General features: G+C 39.5%; 1 protein-coding gene across 3 annotated transcripts in view; it reads left to right on the top strand.

Moving 5' to 3' along the window:
* LOC116716744 (uncharacterized) overlaps window positions 1–13,626 on the top strand; it is a 46,392-nt gene extending 32,766 nt beyond the window's left edge. The window contains exons 1-6 of one of the 3 annotated variants that reach the window (XR_004338614.1): window positions 382–1,362; window positions 1,439–1,559; window positions 1,872–2,071; window positions 11,719–11,814; window positions 13,141–13,234; window positions 13,358–13,626. Coding sequence is in view for 2 of the 3 variants with exons in the window: in XM_032557566.1 (XP_032413457.1) it covers window positions 1,354–1,362; window positions 1,439–1,559; window positions 1,872–2,071; window positions 11,719–11,814; window positions 13,358–13,606 (675 nt within the window). In the remaining variant the exon portion in view is untranslated. Of the gene's footprint in view, window positions 1–376; window positions 1,363–1,438; window positions 1,560–1,871; window positions 2,072–11,718; window positions 11,815–13,140; window positions 13,235–13,357 lie in introns of those variants that run through there. The other 2 variants (XM_032557566.1, XM_032557567.1) reach the window with 2 other exon arrangements.
* The last annotated feature ends 9,667 nt before the right edge of the window (window positions 13,627–23,293 follow it).

The raw sequence follows: 23,293 nt of genomic DNA, 5'->3' as shown, positions 1-23,293 counted from the left end.
TGATTAAACTCAGTTCAGAAGAGAGTTTTAAAATATGTTAAGAATTATCATCCACCCCTTTTGGATTCTTGTTTTGTTTTTAGTTAAGTTGTGGAAGAAAAAAAGGTAGGAGAAATGATCAACACGTCACCCAAACAACGTGACGTACCGAACAGTTTGGTAACCTGTGACGTCTTCAGGGACCACCGGACAAATCACTGCGGTTCAAACTTAATATCGCTCTCTTGCTGTCATTACTACCACAGAACGTGATTATATATACTTAAAAACAAAAATCATCTACGTTCATTTAAAAAAACAAACTTCTTCTAAAAGTGAAATTATCTAATCATTTTTCTTTTTAGCAGAAACTTAAGACGAAGTGTAAATGCAGTGTTTATGTTATAGTCCGGATATATTAAAAACAGATGTATGTTTTATCCTTTAATGAACACATTAAGAGCTTTAAACATGTATATTTGTGTAGTTTAGATTCAGCACGTTAAATAGTTATTTACCCAATTATGCGACTTTGCTGCAAGATGACTTGCTGTAATATTTATAGGATTTCTGGAGAAGTTTGAATTTTTCTTTTGCATTTCATTGACTGTCACATTGTCTAAAAGGTATATCCATCTGTTTGTCCACGATCATCCATCTATCCAATTAAGTATCAAATTTCTGCTGTTAGCTCAAAGTGAATTTTGTTTTTATATTTTAAAAATTACCCCAAAAAGGCCTGAGAGATTTTTAAATTTGTGCCTGAAAACATAAAGAAGATTGACAAGGCAAGACCCTATAAGAACATATTTTCTAAAACGCTTTACATGACTAGAAAGAAAAATAAAACAACAATAAAATCACATTGCAATGACAAAATGCAAGGATAAACAATGATGTACATCATAAAGTGAACATCATCATAAAGTAGACTTTATGATGTTCCAGGTATTATTAATCAAAGGCATCTCTAAGCAAAATGGATTTAGCCTTGATTTAAAAAACTGTGTTTAATCAGTTTTGCAGTTTTCTATAAGTGTGTTCCAGATTAGTGAAGTATAAAAACTGAATGGTGCTTTTATCATTGTATTTGATTAAAAGTATAGGAAGATGTTTATTTCCTTTGTGGATTCTAATTCATTTCATGAAGCAAAAAATAAATAAATACAAGCTTTACAGGCATAAAAGTGCTGTCCATTGCTTCACATAATCCTGTCTATGCTTCCTCTTCCAGGAGCTGGAGCAGATCTTGACATGGCTGACTGAGGAAGGTTTTGCACCTGAGGCCTCCGGCGTACCTTCCTTCACACACGAAGCTGTCTGGACAGTGTGACTAAGGATCTGGGAACAAAACGCTTGCAACATTTTGCAGAGATGGCAGAGGTAGATTATCACTGCTCAGTTAATCAGCGCTGTCTGGGATTGTAATGATGAGCAAGACGATCTTTTTGTCTGCAAGGTACGCAAGTCCTTGGAGCAGATCAAAATCTTCACAGAGCAGAAAGACGTTTTGGCTCAGGAGATACAAGATGAGAACGAACAACTCAGAAAGCAGCTGCTGCACCTCGTTTCACTGCAAGGTAGGACTTTTACATGCACATTGTGTAAAAGTTTGAGTAATTATAGACAGTTGACGAAACCTCTGGCACATTTTCAGTGCTTATTTGTGACTGCAGTATGATATTACATAGGAATGAGCCACCTTCTCCCTTTTCTCTTATCTATTTTCTGTTCTTAATTATTAAATATAGCACTTTATTGATGCAACATGTGCTGCTTTTGCTATCAATATCTGTCTTCATGTAACACCAAATCACCAAAACACTTTTAACCCCAGAAATGTAATGATTATGAGTTAAATTACATCCACCTCTCCTACTCCTTTCTTCCAGATTCCCAGATAAATGAAGTTGCTAAAATGTTGTACCAGCAGGGTCTCACTGAGCTGATTCACAGCTCCCCCAGTGAGCAGGTGGCGTATCTCCTGGTGGAGAGGGCTTCCCTGCTTGAGATGAATCAGGATCCTGGTGATGGAGACCCAGAGAGTCGACTGAGGACCCACGCAGAACCACTGAACCCCGTCATATGTGCGGTAGGTGAAACAGTAGTACTATTATTTTCGTGGTGTGTGGGTTTAATTTTTAAAGTCTTCACAGATAAAAACTGTCAAGGTAAAAAAGTGAGATTTATTGGAGTAGAATGTTTTTTCTATCTCAGTCCAGTCCAGTGCTGAGACTCTAATGAATTCTGCTGCACTGGTCTGCAACCTGACCATTATAAACATTTGTCTATAATGCTGATTAAGACCAAAAAGTGAGTTCACACCACACTGATTCTAAAGTCTCTGCGGGAGTGACAAGTGCATTTTTGAACCAATTTTAAGGTGCTTTAATTGCTTTTTGAAAGTATTAATTAGTCATATGTGGCGCACCTAAAAAGGAAATGTCACCACAGTATTTAGTTTTTTTTATTAATTTTGAAATAGTTTCAGATAAAATTTATTCTATTTTCTAAAAGAAAAATAATAAATTAACAAATTTCATTTTGTTTACAGTTAGGCAAGTTCATTTGTTTACATTAGTACTGCGTTCCTGAGGTGGGGACGGGAGTGGTAATGGCCAAGTGGAACCTTTGTTTGGGGGGCGTTGCTTCCAGGTTGGTTTTGGGATGGACTTCCGGTCTGCCCTAAAAAGCAATCTGGATGCTAAAGGCAGCGCTACGTTCCACTGCTGACTCCCGTCTGTTTGTCCTTTAGGTCAGTATACAGTGGTAAAAACCCACCAAGACAACTTTGTAAGATGTGTATATATTGATTGACGTGATGTATCACTGAGTCGCGGTTTCTATGCACCGTTTTGTCAGTATTGTCGGACGGGGATAGTTGGTAATGTGCCGGCTCGCTCTGAGGACCGTTATGTTTTAACGTCTTCATGTGGGGCCGTTGAAATATAACGTCTTCTTGTAGGACCGTTATATTTTAACGTGTTGGTGTTTGAGAAGTTTTATTTGTTTGTTTTTTAAAAAGAAAGGAATACAGTAAAATTACAGTGAAGCTTTGCGGCAGTTGGTTTGTCCTGTTTGGTGTATGTGCCGCGGTTGTCTTCAGCAGTGTGGGGTTGACTTTTGCTTGTCATGAAGGTAGACCAGTGGCAATGTAAAAGGATTTACTGTGTTATAATACAAAGGTTTTGTGTGTTAACAAATAATAATAATAATAATAAAAAAAAGCAATCTGGATGCTAAAGGCAGCGCTACGTTCCACTGCTGACTCCCGTCTGTTTGTCCTTTAGATTGCATCATCACTGTTACAGCAGTTCTGACACTCAGGACCTGTAACAGATTGTGGGGGCTCGTCCGGGATCAGCAGGCCGTACATCCATGGGCTACTACTGATCCAATGATACTGACTACCAGGACCTCTCGTGTTAGATGTTTCCGGAGCCAGGAGTGACCCAGTGTGCAGTAAAGAGGCCAGTAACCGGTAAAAAGGGTGTACTTGCCTGCAGAGTGCAGCACTGTGGACTCAAGTGTCCGAGATCAGCAAGATGTCTTCTGGTGAGAGAAAACAACTAGTATGGAGCATCAAGAAAAAGTTACACCAGCTAACAGGTAGTGAAGCCCACCTCATCGCAACTTCTCTTGGAGACGTGGAGGGACTGGACTCCAGTCAGCTGACTCAGAATGATGAAGAAAGTTGTGTTGAATATCTGACTACCTACCTAACATGTCCAACAATCCTGGGTCGTGAGGACCAGGGTTTGCCATTATTAAAAGGACTGGAATGTTTCATAGACGGCACTATGACGAATCGTGGACATACTACAGTGTCCTTTGAAGCAGAAGCAAGTACAAGTGAGCAGGCCATTTCCCCTGTTCAGCCACAAGATGGTTATGACCCACAGGGACGGAATCCAACACCATCTTGCGCCAGCCAATCTCGCAACCAGCAGGCAACTTGGGCATCAGTTCCAGCAGCTACAGGGGACCCACTTCTCCCGACTCAGCGATGCTCACCACAGTACTCTGTTCCTTGTTCAGGGAACATTCCAAGTCACACTGGTGAGAGTATGATAGCCATGAAAGATTTGCCGCTGCTGTCCCGCAGAGAATTCAAAGTGCATGGGGGAATGATTAGTGACACAACATCAGAAATCAGTTACAATAGCATCTGTAAACAGATAGATGAGGGTCTCAGGGAGAATCATACTCCAAATGAGGTGATTAGAGGAGTGTTACGTGCCATTAAGCCAGGTAACTTCCGAGATATGTTAACAATAAAAGACGATCTCACAGTTTCTGAGCTTAAAAGTTTCCTGCAGTCTCACTTAGGTGAGAAAAGTAGCACAGCACTCTTCCAAGATTTAATGTGTGCTAAGCAGTTTGAAAATGAGACCCCTCAGCAGTTTTTGTATAGAATGATTGGACTGAAGCAAAAGATCTTGTTCTCCCTCAGACAACCAGACTCAGTCGTTAAGTACGATATTTCCACAATTCAGTGCATCTTTCTCAACACTATTTGCCAGGGCATAGGGGAGAAGTATGACAGTGTTCGTCGAGACCTCAAGACCCTCCTAGGTGACTCCACTGTCAGTGATGAGGCACTACTTCGCCAAGTAATAAAGACCACGGCAGAGGAAGGTGAGCGGAAGCATCGACTTGGCCGAAGTTCTACCATCAAAGTGAGTCATGCACATGCTGCAGACAGTGAGTTGAAAGAGAAAACAAAGGACAATGTGAAAGTAAATCAGATTAATGACGACTTCACACTTCGAAGACTAAGCGCCCAAGTAGAAGCACTGACACAAGCTATGGAAAACCTGAAAGCAATGACAGCTCATGTTTCAGCACCAGAGCAGAGGAGCTCAAAACCCCAACCAGAGAAAAAACCTCAAAGAGAAAGAAAAAGCTGTCAGAATTGTGTTTCACAAACCAATCCAAACTGTAACCACTGCTTTGTCTGCGGAGAGGAAGGGCATCGTGCTGTAGGGTGCCTGAAGAAAACTTTGGGAAACTGGAGACGATCAGAGCAGAGGGACCACCTCTGATCGGCAAACCTCAGCAGTCCCGCTCAAAGGAAAAATCCAAAACTACTGGCAGAGAGACATTAGGTGCATGTTCACAAGAAACTGACAAAGGAACACCGCGTGGTTTAGTAGCTCCCTTAGTAGGTCGCCAGTCCCTTCTCAAATGTATAATGGCAGGTTACCTAGTAACGGTGGTATTAGACACAGGGGCGGGGGTAAGCCTTTTTAGATCATGCGTGGCTAAATAGATACTTACCCGGACAACAGGTTAGACCCTTAAGTGAACTGATGGATGATGATCTTAATGTGAAAGCAGTCACCGGGGACACAGTACCTTATGATGGGTGGGTGGAGGTTGTAGTCAACCTCGAGGGTAACGACGACCCAGACCTATCTGTACGCGTACCCTTCCTTGTGAGCCGCCTTAAGATCGAGAGACCCATAGTAGGCTTTAATGTGATCCACGAGTTCATTAGAGACAATGGGGGGAACTACAAACTTATTGAGCTAATTGGTAGAGCAATGGGAATCGACATTTCCGCTGTAAACACCTTAGTAAGCTTTATCCAGACCCAAGAGCGTCCGAAACATGAGCCAGCTACTGTAAAAGTAGGTTTCAAAGGGGGGATAGTCTATCCTAGTCAGGTAGCTTACATTAAGTGTAGAGTCCCGGAGAGTATGAGCTCCACAGAGTCACTTGTGTTGTTTGAGCCAGTGCTAGATGATGTCCACCTCGAACAGCTTAGTGTTGGAGCAGGACTTTTACAGATAGAAAAAACAGATAGGCCGTATATTAAAGTACCTGTGTCAAACTATTCCAGCCAGAGTGTGACTTTACGCAGTCCAACTGTTTTGGGTTCCATTGAGGCCATTACAAAAATAGTTGAGACTGACCAACCCAAAGACTCTTGTGAAACAACACCAGTCTCCACCTGTGTTGTTGGCTCTATGTCCAAATCCAGTCAAGACCAGGAGCCATCCAATACTGCCCACTGGCACCCCCCGGTGGACATTGGTCATTTAACACCAGAACAACAAAAAGAAGTAAAGCAGATGTTATTTGAGGAATCAAATGCTTTTGCCCGAGATGATGGTGACATTGGAGATATTCCGAGTTTGAACATGACTATCAACCTGAAAGATGACATCCCAGTCCAACGCACATACACTGCCATCCCCAAGCCATTATACAAAGAGGTGAAAGAATATATCCAAGACTTACTGGCTAAAGGCTGGATAGTCAAGTCAAAATCACCCTTTTCTGCACCTGTAGTGTGTGTGAGGAAACGGGATGGCACGCTAAGACTTTGTATTGACTACAGACAGTTGAATCAGAAAACCGTGCCTGACCGCCACCCACTTCCACGCATCCGAGACCTCCTGGACACGCTGGGTGGCCACAGCTGGTTCAGCATTCTGGACCAAGGTAAAGCTTACCACCAGGGATACATGGCCGAGGGTTCCCGCCATATGACTGCCTTCATCTCACCCTGGGGATTGTACGAGTGGGTGAGGATCCCTTTTGGTCTCAGTAATGCCCCTGCTGCCTTCCAACGCAGTATGGAAGAGATGCTGGACACCCTGCGTGATGATTGTTGTATCCCATATCTGGATGACATCCTTTGCTATTCAAAGAGTTTCACTGAACATGTTGAGGCGTTGCGCAAAGTCCTCAGAGCTCTACAACAACATGGGGTCAAGCTTCGCCCAACCAAATGTGAACTGTTTAAAGCAGAGGTCAGATATGTGGGTAGACTGGTTTCAGAAAATGGAGTCCGGATCGATCCAAAGGACTATGAAGCTGTCAAGTCACTCAGTCAGAAGACGCCAACGAATGTGGGTGAGTTAAGAAAACTGCTTGGGTTCCTAAGTTATTATCGGGCCTATATTCAAGATTTTTCCAGGATCGCCAAACCTTTGTACAGCCTTCTACAAGTCAAGGGGAGTCCTGAAAACACTCAGACCAAGTCCAGGAAAAGCCAAAGTGTTCAGTTGCCCTCAAAGACTCCTATCAGCTGGACAGGTGAACACGACCACATCCTGAGGCAGCTCATTGACACTCTGTCTGATCCACCTGTGCTCGGCTACCCCAACTTTGAACTGCCTTTCATTTTACATACTGATGCCTGTGGGAAAGGGCTTGGGGCGGTGTTGTATCAGAGGCAGGGGGGGAAATTAAAAATCATAGCATATGGCTCAAGAACTCTGACCCCCGCTGAAAAAAACTATTGTTTACATTCCGGTAAGTTAGAGTTCTTAGCTCTTAAATGGGCCATTTGTGAAAAGTTCAGGGATTATTTATTTTATGCCCCAGAGTTCACGGTGTATACCGACAATAATCCCCTGACATATGTAATGAGCACTGCAAAGTTGAATGCGACAGGACATAGGTGGGTAGGAGAGCTTGCAGATTTCAGGTTTAACATCAAGTACCGGCCAGGTAAAGTGAATGTGGACGCTGACACTTTGTCACGCCTTCCGTTGGACATTGATAGCTATGTCGGGGAGTGTACAGAGGAGCTTAGCCGAGACATTGTTTGTGCAACATGGGAGGGGAGTGAGGTGGCAAAGAAAAGTGATGTTGCCTATGTAGCTATTTTAAATCTGGCTCAGGACACTAGGTCGGACACACCAGCCTTACCTAGCATTAGCCACGAGGAGCTAGTAAGAGCACAAAGACAAGACACAACAATAAAAGAACTTCTCAGATTAAAAGAGACAAAACCCACACTAACTGACAGAGATAGACAAAATACAGATGGGTTAGTGAGGAGGTTAATGTGTGAGTGGGGAAAACTTAAGGTTGAGAATGAGCTACTTTACAGGGAAGCTGGGGGTAGGAAGCAGCTTATACTGCCAGCAAAGTACAGGTCCTTGGTACTAAAACACCTTCATAATGACATGGGTCACCTCGGTACTGAAAGAGTTATCAACCTAGTCCGAGATCGCTTCTACTGGCCCTTTATGAAGAAGGACATCGAGGCTTATGTGACGAGACAATGTCCCTGTATAAAACAAAAGAAACCCACCACACATGTCAGGGCACCCATGGGGAGCATCAGCTCCAGTGCACCCATGGAGCTAGTATCCATTGACTTTATGCATTTAGAAAAGAGCAGAGGTGGTCACGAATACATACTTGTCGCAGTTGACCACTTTACGCGTTTCGCTCAGGCATGGCCAACCAGAAACAAGTCAGCCAAAACTGCTGCGGAAAAACTATTTAGTGATTTTATTCCTCGCTTCGGTTACCCTGCTAGGCTACATCACGACCAAGGCCGTGAATTTGAAAACTCACTGTTTAGGGGCCTACAGCAGCTGTCAGGTGTCAGCCACTCACGTACCACACCATACCACCCACAGGGAAATCCTGCCGAGCGATTTAATCGCACCCTGCTACAAATGCTGAGAGCTCTGGAGGAGACGGAAAAAGATAACTGGAAAGACTTTTTGCCCCAAGTTGTTCATGCATATAATTGCACAAAACATGAGGCCACTGGGTTTTCCCCCACATTTCTTAATGTTTGGACGGCACCCCCGCTTGCCTGTGGACTTCATGTTTGGGCTCAACACCGAGAAGGACAGTGGAACACCACATGGATATGTACAAAAGTGGGCAAGGAGGATGAAAGAGGCTTATCGTATTGCTACCAACAACAGCCAGCAGTCGAGTGCTCGCGGAAAGAAACACTATGACCAACATGTGAGAGGAGTTGTCTTAGAGCCTGGAGACCGAGTGCTAGTTCGCAACCTTGGAGAAAAGGGTGGACCTGGAAAGCTCAGGTCATACTGGGAGCAGACTGTGTACATTGTCAAAGAACAGATTAACGACAGCCCCATCTACAAAGTATATCCTGAGAACAATGCCCAGAAAACTAGGGTTCTCCACAGAAATCTCCTACACCTGGTTAATGACCTACCTGTAACCGGTGGTCGCAGAAAAGATAAAGCGCCAATCAGAAGCAGAGTCAAAGGTCGCCAGGTTGGTTCTAGCCAAAGTAAAAGAGACAGTGACTCATCAGATTCTGAGAGTGACTCCAGGATGCGTTATTGGCTCAGAGTACCTGTGACAACCAGAGTACAGGAACCAGCCACCCAAACTAATCCAGCCTCAAGCCAAGTTTTCACACCCGTGGACCAAGGGAGGGACTCCCAACTGAACACTACAGATGAAAATGTTCCAACGGAGCATCCACACCCAGCTGAAAATGAACTAGTCCAAAACTGTGAAACGGACAATGAACAAAGAGAACGAGAACTGGAGAGAGACACTGAACAGGTCGAACTTGAAATCGAGCAGCAGGAGCAAGCACCGACTCAGGAGGGACCTCTCAGAAGGTCTACACGGGCAAGGAGACCACCTCAGACACTCGGCTACAACACTTTGGGCCAGCCTTCTTACCATCCACAAGGGGTCATAGGTCATGTTGGACTGTGTGGGTTACAAGCTCCACCATTGTGGGTAATGCAACCTGTACAAGGACATTTTTATGCTCCTCATCAGACTGTACCTTATGCAACGGCAGTCCCTTTTACAATGCCTTATAGTTTTGTATACTAAGATGTGGACACTGAAGGAAAAGGTAATTTGAGTGAGGTTCCTGTGATAATAACCAAGTTGTTAATATTTTGTGAACTGTCATCACTGGCTTTGAAGTGTCGGGAGCCACCTTTTAAGTTGGGGAGAGTGTGGCGCACCTAAAAAGGAAATGTCACCACAGTATTTAGTTTTTTTATTAATTTTGAAATAGTTTCAGATAAAATTTATTCTATTTTCTAAAAGAAAAATAATAAATTAACAAATTTCATTTTGTTTACAGTTAGGCAAGTTCATTTGTTTACATTAGTACTGCGTTCCTGAGGTGGGGACGGGAGTGGTAATGGCCAAGTGGAACCTTTGTTTGGGGGGCGTTGCTTCCAGGTTGGTTTTGGGATGGACTTCCGGTCTGCCCTAAAAAGCAATCTGGATGCTAAAGGCAGCGCTACGTTCCACTGCTGACTCCCGTCTGTTTGTCCTTTAGGTCAGTATACAGTGGTAAAAACCCACCAAGACAACTTTGTAAGATGTGTATATATTGATTGACGTGATGTATCACTGAGTCGCGGTTTCTATGCACCGTTTTGTCAGTATTGTCGGACGGGGATAGTTGGTAATGTGCCGGCTCGCTCTGAGGACCGTTATGTTTTAACGTCTTCATGTGGGGCCGTTGAAATATAACGTCTTCTTGTAGGACCGTTATATTTTAACGTGTTGGTGTTTGAGAAGTTTTATTTGTTTGTTTTTTAAAAAGAAAGGAATACAGTAAAATTACAGTGAAGCTTTGCGGCAGTTGGTTTGTCCTGTTTGGTGTATGTGCCGCGGTTGTCTTCAGCAGTGTGGGGTTGACTTTTGCTTGTCATGAAGGTAGACCAGTGGCAATGTAAAAGGATTTACTGTGTTATAATACAAAGGTTTTGTGTGTTAACAAATAATAATAATAATAATAAAAAAAAGCAATCTGGATGCTAAAGGCAGCGCTACGTTCCACTGCTGACTCCCGTCTGTTTGTCCTTTAGGTCAGTATACAGTGGTAAAAACCCACCAAGACAACTTTGTAAGATGTGTATATATTGATTGACGTGATGTATCACTGAGTCGCGGTTTCTATGCACCGTTTTGTCAGTATTGTCGGACGGGGATAGTTGGTAATGTGCCGGCTCGCTCTGAGGACCGTTATGTTTTAACGTCTTCATGTGGGGCCGTTGAAATATAACGTCTTCTTGTAGGACCGTTATATTTTAACGTGTTGGTGTTTGAGAAGTTTTATTTGTTTGTTTTTTAAAAAGAAAGGAATACAGTAAAATTACAGTGAAGCTTTGCGGCAGTTGGTTTGTCCTGTTTGGTGTATGTGCCGCGGTTGTCTTCAGCAGTGTGGGGTTGACTTTTGCTTGTCATGAAGGTAGACCAGTGGCAATGTAAAAGGATTTACTGTGTTATAATACAAAGGTTTTGTGTGTTAACAAATAATAATAATAATAATAAAAAAAAGCAATCTGGATGCTAAAGGCAGCGCTACGTTCCACTGCTGACTCCCGTCTGTTTGTCCTTTAGATTGCATCATCACTGTTACAGCAGTTCTGACACTCAGGACCTGTAACACATAGTCAAAATCCTCTGACGATGACGATTCAGGTCACATGAGAAGGATTTTTGTGACTCTTTCATGTAAAAACCTAAACTAAATGTTGAATTAGATATGCTGACTATGATATTCATCTTTAGAACATTTATAATTTTTTTGAAGCTTTATTTTTGTTTGGTTTTGTTGCATATGATCTAAGCCCTTTTTTTATTTTTGAGTCTTTACAATTTTATAAAACAAAGATTTTTTGTTCAGTTCCTATTTGTTTTTCTTACAATGAAGTAAAATCTTACAAATTTAGAATTGTAATATTTCTAAATTATTTCCTCTTTACAATACATACTTATTACATACTCTGTTTCCTCAATTTTACAATTTATATATTATTTAGTTGGATTTGCTTAGTAATTATTTTTACTTTATCTGTAGTAGACTGAACATTTTGTTTGCATAATTTATCTTAAGCTGTTATCCCCATTAAAGCACTTTGCATTTGATTGATTGAATGATAGGTTGCAGCGGTAAAGTTGATATGTTTTCCTTTTTCTTGATTATTAGAGGAATAATTTCTGGTATTAATTGTAATTTTGCAGCCCACCCACAAGAGGTCCCCACGACCTTTACAAAGCTCCTGGAAGAAAATATTTGGACTCCATAAGACTTTGCAGAGCAAGCACACCTTCGTACCTGTATGTATACGAGCTTCTAACTGCAGTGCTAAGGAAACATGTTTAGCCCTCTTACAGACTTCTTCTGTTTTTGCTTTAAAATGCGAGAAAAAAATATCACATAAAGAAAACTTGTGTAAATACAAAATACAGTTTTCAAATTCTGATTTAATTTATGGATGGGAAACAAAACTATCCAAGCCAAGTCAGCTCAATATTAAAAACTAATAGCTCACTAAAGCTAGTACCAGGTTTTGATGAGTGTTTGGGGGATTTTTAACATAGAGCTCGGTTGGTTTGGATAACTTTCTTTTCTCAGAACATTTGTCCAGTATTACAGTTTTTCTCAATTACTTTGGTGCATTTCTCAGAACAGAACTGTAATTCTCAAAGCTACTTGCCCAACCTTCGTATTATTGCGTCTCTCATGCACATCAAGAAAAGCAGTTTCTCATTTCTTTCAACCAGTTGAAATGCTTTGATATATCCATGAAAGTGATTATGTACAGTTCTCTACTTTTTCCTACCTTTTCTGTTGCTTATGTCATGTTGACTGAAATGTGTAGTTATCTCTTGAATCATCTCAACCTAAACAACATTTAAGCAAAAGTCTTAACATGCAAAGTTGTAATAATATATTGGGCATATTTCTATGCATTTTCATTAGTCTTTTCTTACTAAGTCTGTCCTGAGTTGGTACATTGCTCCCAGGTGAATCCTGACGTTCTCAAAATGTGTGAGGCATCAGCTCAACCAAAGATCGAGCAATTTTCTGAAGTAGCTCAAAGTTGCATCTCATGAACCATCAACTGTCCGGTATATAGATTATACTGTATAGCAGGAGCACAAGACGATGTTACGTTTCTGACAATGAAAAGACAAGGGACTGGACAGGATACTCTTGTATTGACAACATTACTAATCAGTTTGACTGTCTTATTTGTACTCGATGAAATAAGGACTTGTCTTATTGAGGCTTTGACGTGTTCACTGACACAGATATTTAATTTTGAGAAATGAGCTAAGGATTTTGAGAAAGACATTGGTTTTTGCAGGTAATCCATGGTGTTCTGTTTGTACAAACTGTTTTGAGAAATGTGTTTACCGTTTTGCAAATGTTGAGAATGATTCGAGAAATGCACCGAAGCGACTGAGAAAATCTGTAAAATATCTTTATTGATCTTGTAACAGCACTTTCATACTAAGCAGCATTGTATTCTGCATGGACTAACAAACTATGAAACTGCTTTTTTGTCATTTGGATGATCATGAAACTGACTTTGTGGGCATCTTCTGCATGCCAGTTTTTTTATTCTCTAACATCACTCTTTGTTTTGCCTTTTCCAGTGATACTAATCTTGCCAACAGCAGATAAACTTTGCATGACAGAAGTTCAAGGTCCAACACCACTCATGCATCTTTCTCCAGATCGTATCTCAAGGTGTTGTCTCTGTCTCAGCTTGTTTTTGGATATTTTTACTCAAGTCTTTCTTTGTTATTTACAAACATTTAAATTGCTTCAGATTTGTCCATTTTGGTAGCATGTGTCTTCATCCCCTTCCAGGGTGGGGAGACACCTTTGGCCGGTGAACCAAGACGTTTGGAGAAGGAGTGTTCCCGACTGGAGCGGGATGTGGAAGAAGGTTCCCGCAGGTTGGCCATGGCCCACAACGAGATCCGGCATTTGAAAGATGAACTGGAGTCTGCTCAGAATTGGTCTCTGCTCGGATCAGACCTCTCTGCTCGCATGCAAATTCTTTTCTGCTCTTTTGGAAGAAAAAGTACCGTTGCCTGGCAACCTCTCAGCCAATAGAATAAAAGTGTTGTACTGGGTGTGTTTGTTTCCTTCAGTCTGAAATCCTGCTTTCGACTTGTGGCAGTAAAATTCCCCCATATTCTTCCACACTGATATCACTCATGCATGTCTTTATAGACATTTCTTTATGAACTTGTGGGCTGTCATTTTGAAACAATAGAAGGCAAATTGTTCCTACAACGTTGGAACAATGGGATTGATTAAAATACCTAAGTGTGCAATGAAAACATTGAGAGAGGAGTCTGGGTGCTTGCAAGGGATATGAATATTTCTCCGAGTGCCAGTTTAAAAGTAAAAAACTTTTTTGAGCTTTATATCAAAATATTAATATAATATAGGAGCCAGGCGTGGTGAAGCAGGGAGACACCTAAAAGCTGCAGGACTGAAGTTTGGCACCACGGTCTTAAAAAGATAGAAGCCCAATTTCAAGGCATCAAATTAAGTCATGTTTGGTATATACAGCATTTTTACAACAACTGTAGCTAACACAGTTACTTGATTGTGCTATAAAAGACCCTATGTGCATGGAAAATACAAAAAATAATAATAATCTAATATGGGCCTTATCTAAAGCATTCATAATTATTCTAAAATGTCTGATCTGGTCACTTTGTTCCCTGAAAAATTCAGACATGGGAAGATGAACAGGGCCTTTAGCCAGACAGGAAAGCATGATTTGTCCCTCTAAAGAGCCTTCTCCTCTGCTCCGGAGGCTGATCTACATTCCCACTTGGTGACGTAAGTTTTGGATGCAGCTGCTCGTCCAGAACTCATTGTGTGTGTAGTTTAAATGATATGGCACATTTAAATACTCCTCTGCATTTTAAATCAAATATATATTTTTTAGCTTGCTACTCCTGTAAGGTTAATATAAATAGTCATAATAATACCGGTATGATGTAAGCTAATTACAAATTATGCTAATTATAGCAGGTATGTTACACACATAGCGTAACTGAGGAATGATAAAGGACAGTTGTAGTACACTAACGGCAAATTTACAACATAAGGAAAATAATACAGTATAGTTATTATAAATAGCATACTCAGATTAGTAAAAATGTGCAACTGAGTTGAATAACTCAGCCAGAGTCCTACTGTCTCCCACCACCAAGTCAAGAGGGCATCCTAGGACAGATCCTGCCGTGAGCCCCTCCCACGTCCCCGAGCTCAGACAGGTGGTCAGTCCCACTGATTCAGAAAACCTCACCTGCACACAGAGACCCCACCTTCAGGAATTAATGTTAAATGTTTTCCATGTGTTGCTTTTCTTCTCTGAAAAACACACCAGCAATAAATCTCAGGCTCTGGAAGGAGTGAAGGAATTACTTCAATCCACAAGGGGGCGTCCTAAACTGTCTTACACTAAAGACTGAGCATGAAAGAGAATTTAACCCAACCATAGATATGGTTTTAGCATAATGTAGAAAATATATCAGTTACACACAGAAAATTTACATTTTAACTCTATTTATGGTTTATGGTAGTATAAAAATATAATAAATAAGCTATTTGAAAGCTTATATTCTGTATTGCTCAATGAACTGAGAGACTGCTATGATTTTTCTCCTCCATGTACAGGAAGCACTGTGCTGCCATGGCAGAAAGTTATTAGGCGGTGTAGCCACACTGAACTGTTGTCTTGCCTGTTAATACACAATTTGATCGCTATGTTGTTTTATGCAACCTCTGCACGTTATCAGTTCAGCTTTACTGCTACTTTAAGTTGAATGTTTTTTTCAAAACACATTAGAGAAAATTGACAAGTGGAGGAAAATTCTGTTTTATTTTGCAGTTTCACAACTTTCCTTAAATAAATGGTTAATAGTTAAGTAAGGGACTTGAAAGATAATAAATATGGTTGAAACTAAACGATTTTTCAACAGAAAAGTTGATCTGACAGGTGGTTTCACTGAAGACCAAGCGTCTCTGTTTCTGTAGAGATCACAGTTGAAGTTGGTAGTAATCTGAACAGCTCTGGATTCTGACTTTATTAAAATAAACTTTTAATAAAGTTTATTTAGTTCAGACATATCAAGATGACAAAAAGTTCATAATTTACATTTAAATTAAATCCAAGCTGAACATTTAATTAAGATCTGTTGAGTTATATTTGCAAAAAAATAATCAAAGATAAAGAAGAATTTATTTTACAAAACATTACTTACATTTTTTAAATAAGCAATTTGTGAATAAACTTATATTATTTAAAGATGGATCAAAAGACAGATCTATGAACAGTGAAGAGTTTTAATGAATTAATGGCACACTTAAATAATTATTACATAAGTTATTTATTATCATTTGACACTCTTCACTCTCCATAAGAGTCAGGACATACTGGAGCAGCAGTTTGGTATTTAGCTTTGAAAATATAAAAAGCACATTTATCCCTCTTATAGTTTTAGGGTTTGTCTAATTTTTTCTAAAAATGTATTAGTTCTTAGAAAAATGTACATTTTGAAAACTTAAAAAAAATCAGTCCTACATTATGAAAAATAAATGTTACATTGTTCTGTTTCTCTAAATTATTCTACAAATATATTAGCGATAGATTATGAGTAAAACATATAGTGCTATTAACATGAGTTTTATTAGAGGTTTAAATTTGCACTGTTCCTTTGCAGTTGGGCAGGTTTTATAGGTTTAGTTTTACCTTGTGTTGCGCTGGAAAATTTAAAATCTGGCAACAGTGGCGAATGGCGCCATTTTTTTGTTATCAATGAGCGTGACGCGCATGCGCCATATAGGATATAAAGATGACGCAGTTTCTACATGAGCGTTTTTTAAAAAAAAAAAAAAAAAAAAGATCCCTGCTAGCACTTGACTCCACGGACACGGAACTGTCAGTCTGACATTCATGAATTTGGGGACGTGGATTTAAAACGATGTTCTCTGATCTCCCAACACGTGGAATCCGAGTGGACGCCAGCCTAAAGACTGAAATGTTTGTGGATCCGACTGAAATCGTGTCGGTGTTTCGACGAGGCCTAGTTTGGCGTCTTGTACTTGAAAGTAGGCCAACGAGCAGGCCGCAGTGACGCCAAGCAGGCCGCAGTGACGCCAAGCAGGCCGCAGTGACGCCAAGTTTCGGTAAGTTATTTTCGGAAACCTTATGCTAAGTTTTTGTCTTTTTCCACCGAAGACGTTGGTGAAGCCATTTTTTGTGTCCAAACAGAGCAGCACACAAGGAGAGACCCGACCATGGCCTCTCAAGCGGCGGTTTGTTTGGTTGCTGGCGTCCCTGAAACATCTGAGGAGATAAAATGGCAGCTGGAGCTGCCAGCTGATCGATTATGGACATCGAGGCCTACTTGACCTACGAGGAGGCTGCAGTGACGGCAAGTAGGCCGCTGGAGTGCCATGTTTGAAATCGCGGCGTTGGTTATTCGGTAAGTTATATTTCGGAAACATTACTTTAGTTTTTGTCTTTTTCCATCGACGACAGGCTCGGCTCCAGACGAGTTTAACAGGGGGGCTAACCTACGGCAAGCCGTTTTAAAATAAATTCGGTTTTGCCGCCCTTACATTATCTCAGATATCTCAAATTGTTTTATGACTAGACATTTTAGCGATTTAAGATATCTCTAATTATATTTTGACTTAATAAAATACCTATTTGATATATCTCTAATTACATTCTGACTAGTCGAAAATGACGTCAGATTTATCATAGAGTTGTATGGAGACTTCAATTCAAGATATCTACAATGAATTACTGACTATCTGAAATGCACACTTCAGATATCTACAATCAAATTATGACTAATCATAAAGTAAATTCGAGATATCTCGAATTTAGTTTTGATTAGTCATAATTCTAATTAAAGATATCTCGAATGACAACAACATTCGAGATATCTTACATTTATTTTTGGATAGGAAATCTGTAGTTTTGACTAGTGAAAACTAAATTATAGATATCTTAAAAGCAAATAATTACTAGACAAAACTAAATTAAAGATATCTTGAATTGTAATTTTGAATAGTCAAAATTCTTTTTAAGATATCTCTGAATGATTTGGAGATATCTTGAATTACACAGCTTTTCTATTTAAGATATCTTAAATTAACATTCTGACTAGTCAGAATGACATTAACTGATATCTTGAATAATATTATGTGTAGTCAAAACGACCCTGACTTACGTGGCAATTTGAAAGTTCAATAAAGCAATGACAAATAGAAGAAAAAAGAAAATAGAAAAAACATTTCATATGTTGAAAATGCTTTGACAATAGCAATTTTAGCTTTTCAAAGCAGTTTTTAAGTGCATTCGGTTTGTCGGAAACGAATAAACAGGAAATTCTTGCAGATTTGAGAAGCAGTCTTATAGTTGATGAAGTTTTGAGTTCTCTGCATATCCAACATGGCCGAGCTCTTTCTATGTTGTGGCATTTATCGACAATTTTGTGCAGGAAACATTAAATTCTGCAGGCAACTGTTTGGAGAGCACAAAGGGGCTTCCACGCAATTCTTAATTCAGATATCTAAAATTGTAATTTTGACTAGTCATAATTAAGTTAAAGATATCTTAAATTGTAATTAATGACGGAACCAGTGTCGTAATTTGAGATATCTTGAAAGGAATTTTGACTCGTCAAAATGTAATTGAAGATATCTCGAATTATTATTCTTACTAGTCAGAATGTAAATGCAGATATCTTAAGTTACCGCTCCAGATAGTCAAAATGTAGTTTTGTCTAGTCAAAATGCATTTTTAGATATCTAGAACGTAATTACGGATAGTCAGAAGAAACCGAATTTATGTTAAAACGGCTTGCCATATAGCATCGGCTTATTCTGTGGGTGTAAAATTAATCTACGTAGCAATAATATCACTCAAGAAAAGAAAAGGGTACAGTGCAATAAAACTACTCCAAGTACCTTCCCCCCCCCAAAAAAAAGCTACTCGAATGTAACAAGTACTTCCCAGTTTTTGAACATAAACAACACCAGTAGCCTACAGGCTGCTTGTTAACAAGCTTAAGGTGCTGTGTTGGTATTAGCTTGTCATCTCTTAGCTAACATTACCTGCATCAACAGCATTACTCAACTTAGTCGGTTAGTTTGAGGGGAAAACCGTGCAAAGGTCTTTGCATTTTGCTGGTTTGCTGCCATGATTCTAACACACGTGTGCAGCTCTGCACAGCAGCAGCAGGTCGCCTTTGCACAGGTGTAGAGCCAGGGCGAGCATCTTGACGATCATGTTACGTTTAAAGGCGGCTTGGAAAAGCAGGTTACGACGTGTTAACAATGGATTAAACAGTTTTAATTGCTGAATAAAGTGACAGAAGCTACAGTTATGGGAAGTGCGGAAGCCCTTATTGTATCAAATCAATATAGGAATAACAGAGAGTTAGCCACTTTAAAGTGAAAACAACAAATGGCTTCCAGTTCGGGGGAGGGGGAGGCAGCACACAGCTGATTCTGCCGCTGGGCCTGGTTAGTGAAGTAATTTTTTGTGTCCAAACAGAGCAGCACACAAGGAGAGACCCGACCATGGCCTCTCAGCGGCGGTTTTGTTTGGTTGCTGGCGTCCCTGAAACATCTGAGGAGATAAAATGGCAGCTGGAGCTGCCAGCTGATCGATTATGGACATCGAGGCCTACTTGACCTACGAGGAGGCTGCAGTGACGGCAAGTAGGCCGCTGGAGTGCCATGTTTGAAATTGCTTGCGTTGGTTATTCGGTAAGTTATATTTCGGAAACCTTACTTTTAGTTTTTGTCTTTTTCCATCGACGACAGGCTCGGCTCCAGACGAGTTTAACAGGGGGGCTAACCTACGGCAAGCCGTTTTAAAATAAATTCGGTTTTGCCGCCCTTACATTCCAGATATCTCAATTGTTTTATGACTAGACGTTTTAGCGATTTAAGATATCTCTAATTATATTTTGACTTAATAAAATACCTATTTGATATATCTCTAATTACATTCTGACTAGTCGAAATGACGTCAGATTTATCATAGAGTTGTATGGAGACTTCAATTCAAGATATCTACAATGAATTACTGACTATCTGAAATGCACACTTCAGATATCTACAATCAAATTATGACTAATCATAAAGTAAATTCGAGATATCTCGAATTTAGTTTTGATTAGTCATAATTCTAATTAAAGATATCTCGAATGACAACAACATTCGAGATATCTTACATTTATTTTGAATAGGAAATCTGTAGTTTGACTAGTGAAAACTAAATTATAGATATCTTAAAAGCAAATAATTACTAGACAAAACTAAATTTAAGATATCTTGAATTGTAATTTTGACTAGTCAAATTCTTTTTAAGATATCTCTGAATGATTTGGAGATATCTTGAATTACACAGCTTTTCTATTTAAGATATCTTAAATTAACATTCTGACTAGTCAGAATGACATTAACTGATATCTTGAATATGTATTATGTGTAGTCAAAACGACCCTGACTTACGTGGCAATTTGAAAGTTTAATAAAGCAATGACAAATAGAAGAAAAAAAAAATAGAAAAAACATTTCATATGTTGAAAATGCTTTGACAATAGCAATTTAGCTTTTCAAAGCAGTTAGTTTTTAAGTGCATTCGGTTTGTCGGAAACGAATAAACAGGAAATTCTTTGCAGATTTGAGAAGCAGTCTTATAGTTGATGAAGTTTTGAGTTCTCTGCATATCCAACATGGCCGAGCTCTTCTATGTTGTGGCATTTATCGACAATTTTGTGCGGGAAACATAAAATTCTGCAGGCAACTGTTTGGACAGCACAAAGGGGCTTCCACGCAATTCTTAATTCAGATATCTAAAATTGTAATTTTGACTAGTCATAATTAAGTTAAAGATATCTTAAATTGTTATTAATGACGGGAACCAGTGTCGTAATTTGAGATATCTTGAAAGGAATTTTGACTCGTCAAAATGTAATTGAAGATATCTCGAATTATTATTCTTACTAGTCAGAATGTAAATGCAGATATCTTAAGTTACCGCTCCAGATAGTCAAAATGTAGTTTTGTCTAGTCAAAATGCATTTTTAGATATCTAGAACGTAATTACGGATAGTCAGAAGAAACCGAATTTATGTTAATACGGCTTGCCATATAGCATCGGCTTATTCTGTGGGTGTAAATTAATCTACGTAGCAATAATATCACTCAAGTAAAAGAAAAGGGTACAGTGCAATAAAACTACTCCAAGTACCTTCCCCCCCCCCAAAAAAGCTACTCGAATGTAACAAGTACTTCCCAGTTTTGAACAAAAACAACACCAGTAGCCTACAGGCTGCTTGTTAACAAGCTTAAGGTGCTGTGTTGGTATTAGCTTGTCATCTCTTAGCTAACATTACCTGCATCCAACAGCATTACTCAAGTTAGTCGGTTAGTTTGAGGGGAAAACCGTGCAAAGGTCTTTGCATTTTGCTGGTTTGCTGCCATGATTCTAACACACGTGTGCAGCTCTGCACAGCAGCAGCAGGTCGCCTTTGCACAGGTGTAGAGCCAGGGCGAGCATCTTGACGATCATGTTACGTTTAAAGGCGGCTTGGAAAAGCAGGTTACGACGTGTTAACAATGGATTAAACAGTTTTAATTGCTGAATAAAGTGACAGAAGCTACAGTTATGGGAAGTGCGGAAGCCCTTATTGTATCAAATCAATATAGGAATAACAGAGAGTTAGCCACTTTAAAGTGAAAACAACAAATGGCTTCCAGTTCGGGGGAGGGGGAGGCGGCACACAGCTGATTCTGCCGCTGGGCCTGGTTAGTGAAGTAATTTTTTGTGTCCAAACAGAGCAGCACACAAGGAGAGACCCGACCATGGCCTCTCAGCGGCGGTTTGTTTGGTTGCTGGCGTCCCCGAAACATCTGAGGAGATAAAATGGCAGCTGGAGCTGCCAGCTGATCGATTATGGACATCGAGGCCTACTTGACCTACGAGGAGGCTGCAGTGACGGCAAGTAGGCCGCTGGAGTGCCATGTTTGAAATTGCTGCGTTGGTTATTCGGTAAGTTATATTTCGGAAACCTTACTTTTAGTTTTTGTCTTTTTCCATCGACGACAGGCTCGGCTCCAGACGAGTTTAACAGGGGGGCTAACCTACGGCAAGCCGTTTTAAAATAAATTCGGTTTTGCCGCCCTTACATTCCAGATATCTCAAATTGTTTTATGACTAGACGTTTTAGCGATTTAAGATATCTCTAATTATATTTTGACTTGATAAAATACCTATTTGATATATCTCTAATTACATTCTGACTAGTCGAAATGACGTCAGATTTATCATAGAGTTGTATGGAGACTTCAATTCAAGATATCTACAATGAATTACTGACTATCTGAAATGCACACTTCAGATATCTACAATCAAATTATGACTAATCATAAAGTAAATTCGAGATATCTCGAATTTAGTTTTGATTAGTCATAATTCTAATTAAAGATATCTCGAATGACAACAACATTCGAGATATCTTACATTTATTTTGAATAGGAAATCTGTAGTTTTGACTAGTGAAAACTAAATTATAGATATCTTAAAGCAAATAATTACTAGACAAAACTAAATTTAAGATATCTTGAATTGTAATTTTGACTAGTCAAAATTCTTTTTAAGATATCTCTGAATGATTTGGAGATATCTTGAATTACACAGCTTTTCTATTTAAGATATCTTAAATTAACATTCTGACTAGTCAGAATGACATTAACTGATATCTTGAATATGTATTATGTGTAGTCAAACGACCCTGACTTACGTGGCAATTGAAAGTTTAATAAAGCAATGACAAATAGAAGAAAAAAAAAATAGAAAAAAACATTTCATATGTTGAAAATGCTTTGACAATAGCAATTTTAGCTTTTCAAAGCAGTTTTTTAAGTGCATTCGGTTTGTCGGAAACGAATAAACAGGAAATTCTTGCAGATTTGAGAAGCAGTCTTATAGTTGATGAAGTTTTGAGTTCTCTGCATATCCAACATGGCCGAGCTCTTTCTATGTTGTGGCATTTATCGACAATTTTGTGCGGGGAAACATAAAATTCTGCAGGGCAAACTGTTTGGACAGCACAAAGGGGCTTCCACGCAATTCTTAATTCAGATATCTAAAATTGTAATTTTGACTAGTCATAATTAAGTTAAAGATATCTTAATTGTTATTAATGACGGAACCAGTGTCGTAATTTGAGATATCTTGAAAGGAATTTTGACTCGTCAAAATGTAATTGAAGATATCTCGAATTATTATTCTTACTAGTCAGAATGTAAATGCAGATATCTTAAGTTACCGCTCCAGATAGTCAAAATGTAGTTTTGTCTAGTCAAAATGCATTTTTAGATATCTAGAACGTAATTACGGATAGTCAGAAGAAACCGAATTTATGTTAATACGGCTTGCCATATAGCATCGGCTATTCTGTGGGTGTAAAATTAATCTACGTAGCAATAATATCACTCAAGTAAAAGAAAAGGGTACAGGCAATAAAACTACTCCAAGTACCTTCCCCCCCCCCCAAAAAAGCTACTCGAATGTAACAAGTACTTCCCAGTTTTGAACAAAAACAACACCAGTAGCCTACAGGCTGCTTGTTAACAAGCTTAAGGTGCTGTGTTGGTATTAGCTTGTCATCTCTTAGCTAACATTACCTGCATCCAACAGCATTACTCAAGTTAGTCGGTTAGTTTGAGGGGAAAACCGTGCAAAGGTCT

This window comes from Xiphophorus hellerii, unplaced genomic scaffold (genome assembly GCF_003331165.1).
Source record: "Xiphophorus hellerii strain 12219 unplaced genomic scaffold, Xiphophorus_hellerii-4.1 PGA_scaffold_86__1_contigs__length_79406, whole genome shotgun sequence".
NCBI classification, from domain to species: domain Eukaryota; kingdom Metazoa; phylum Chordata; class Actinopteri; order Cyprinodontiformes; family Poeciliidae; genus Xiphophorus; species Xiphophorus hellerii.
The sequence above is the reverse complement of the archived record's forward strand: the minus strand, read 5'-3'. Positions and strand labels throughout refer to the sequence as shown.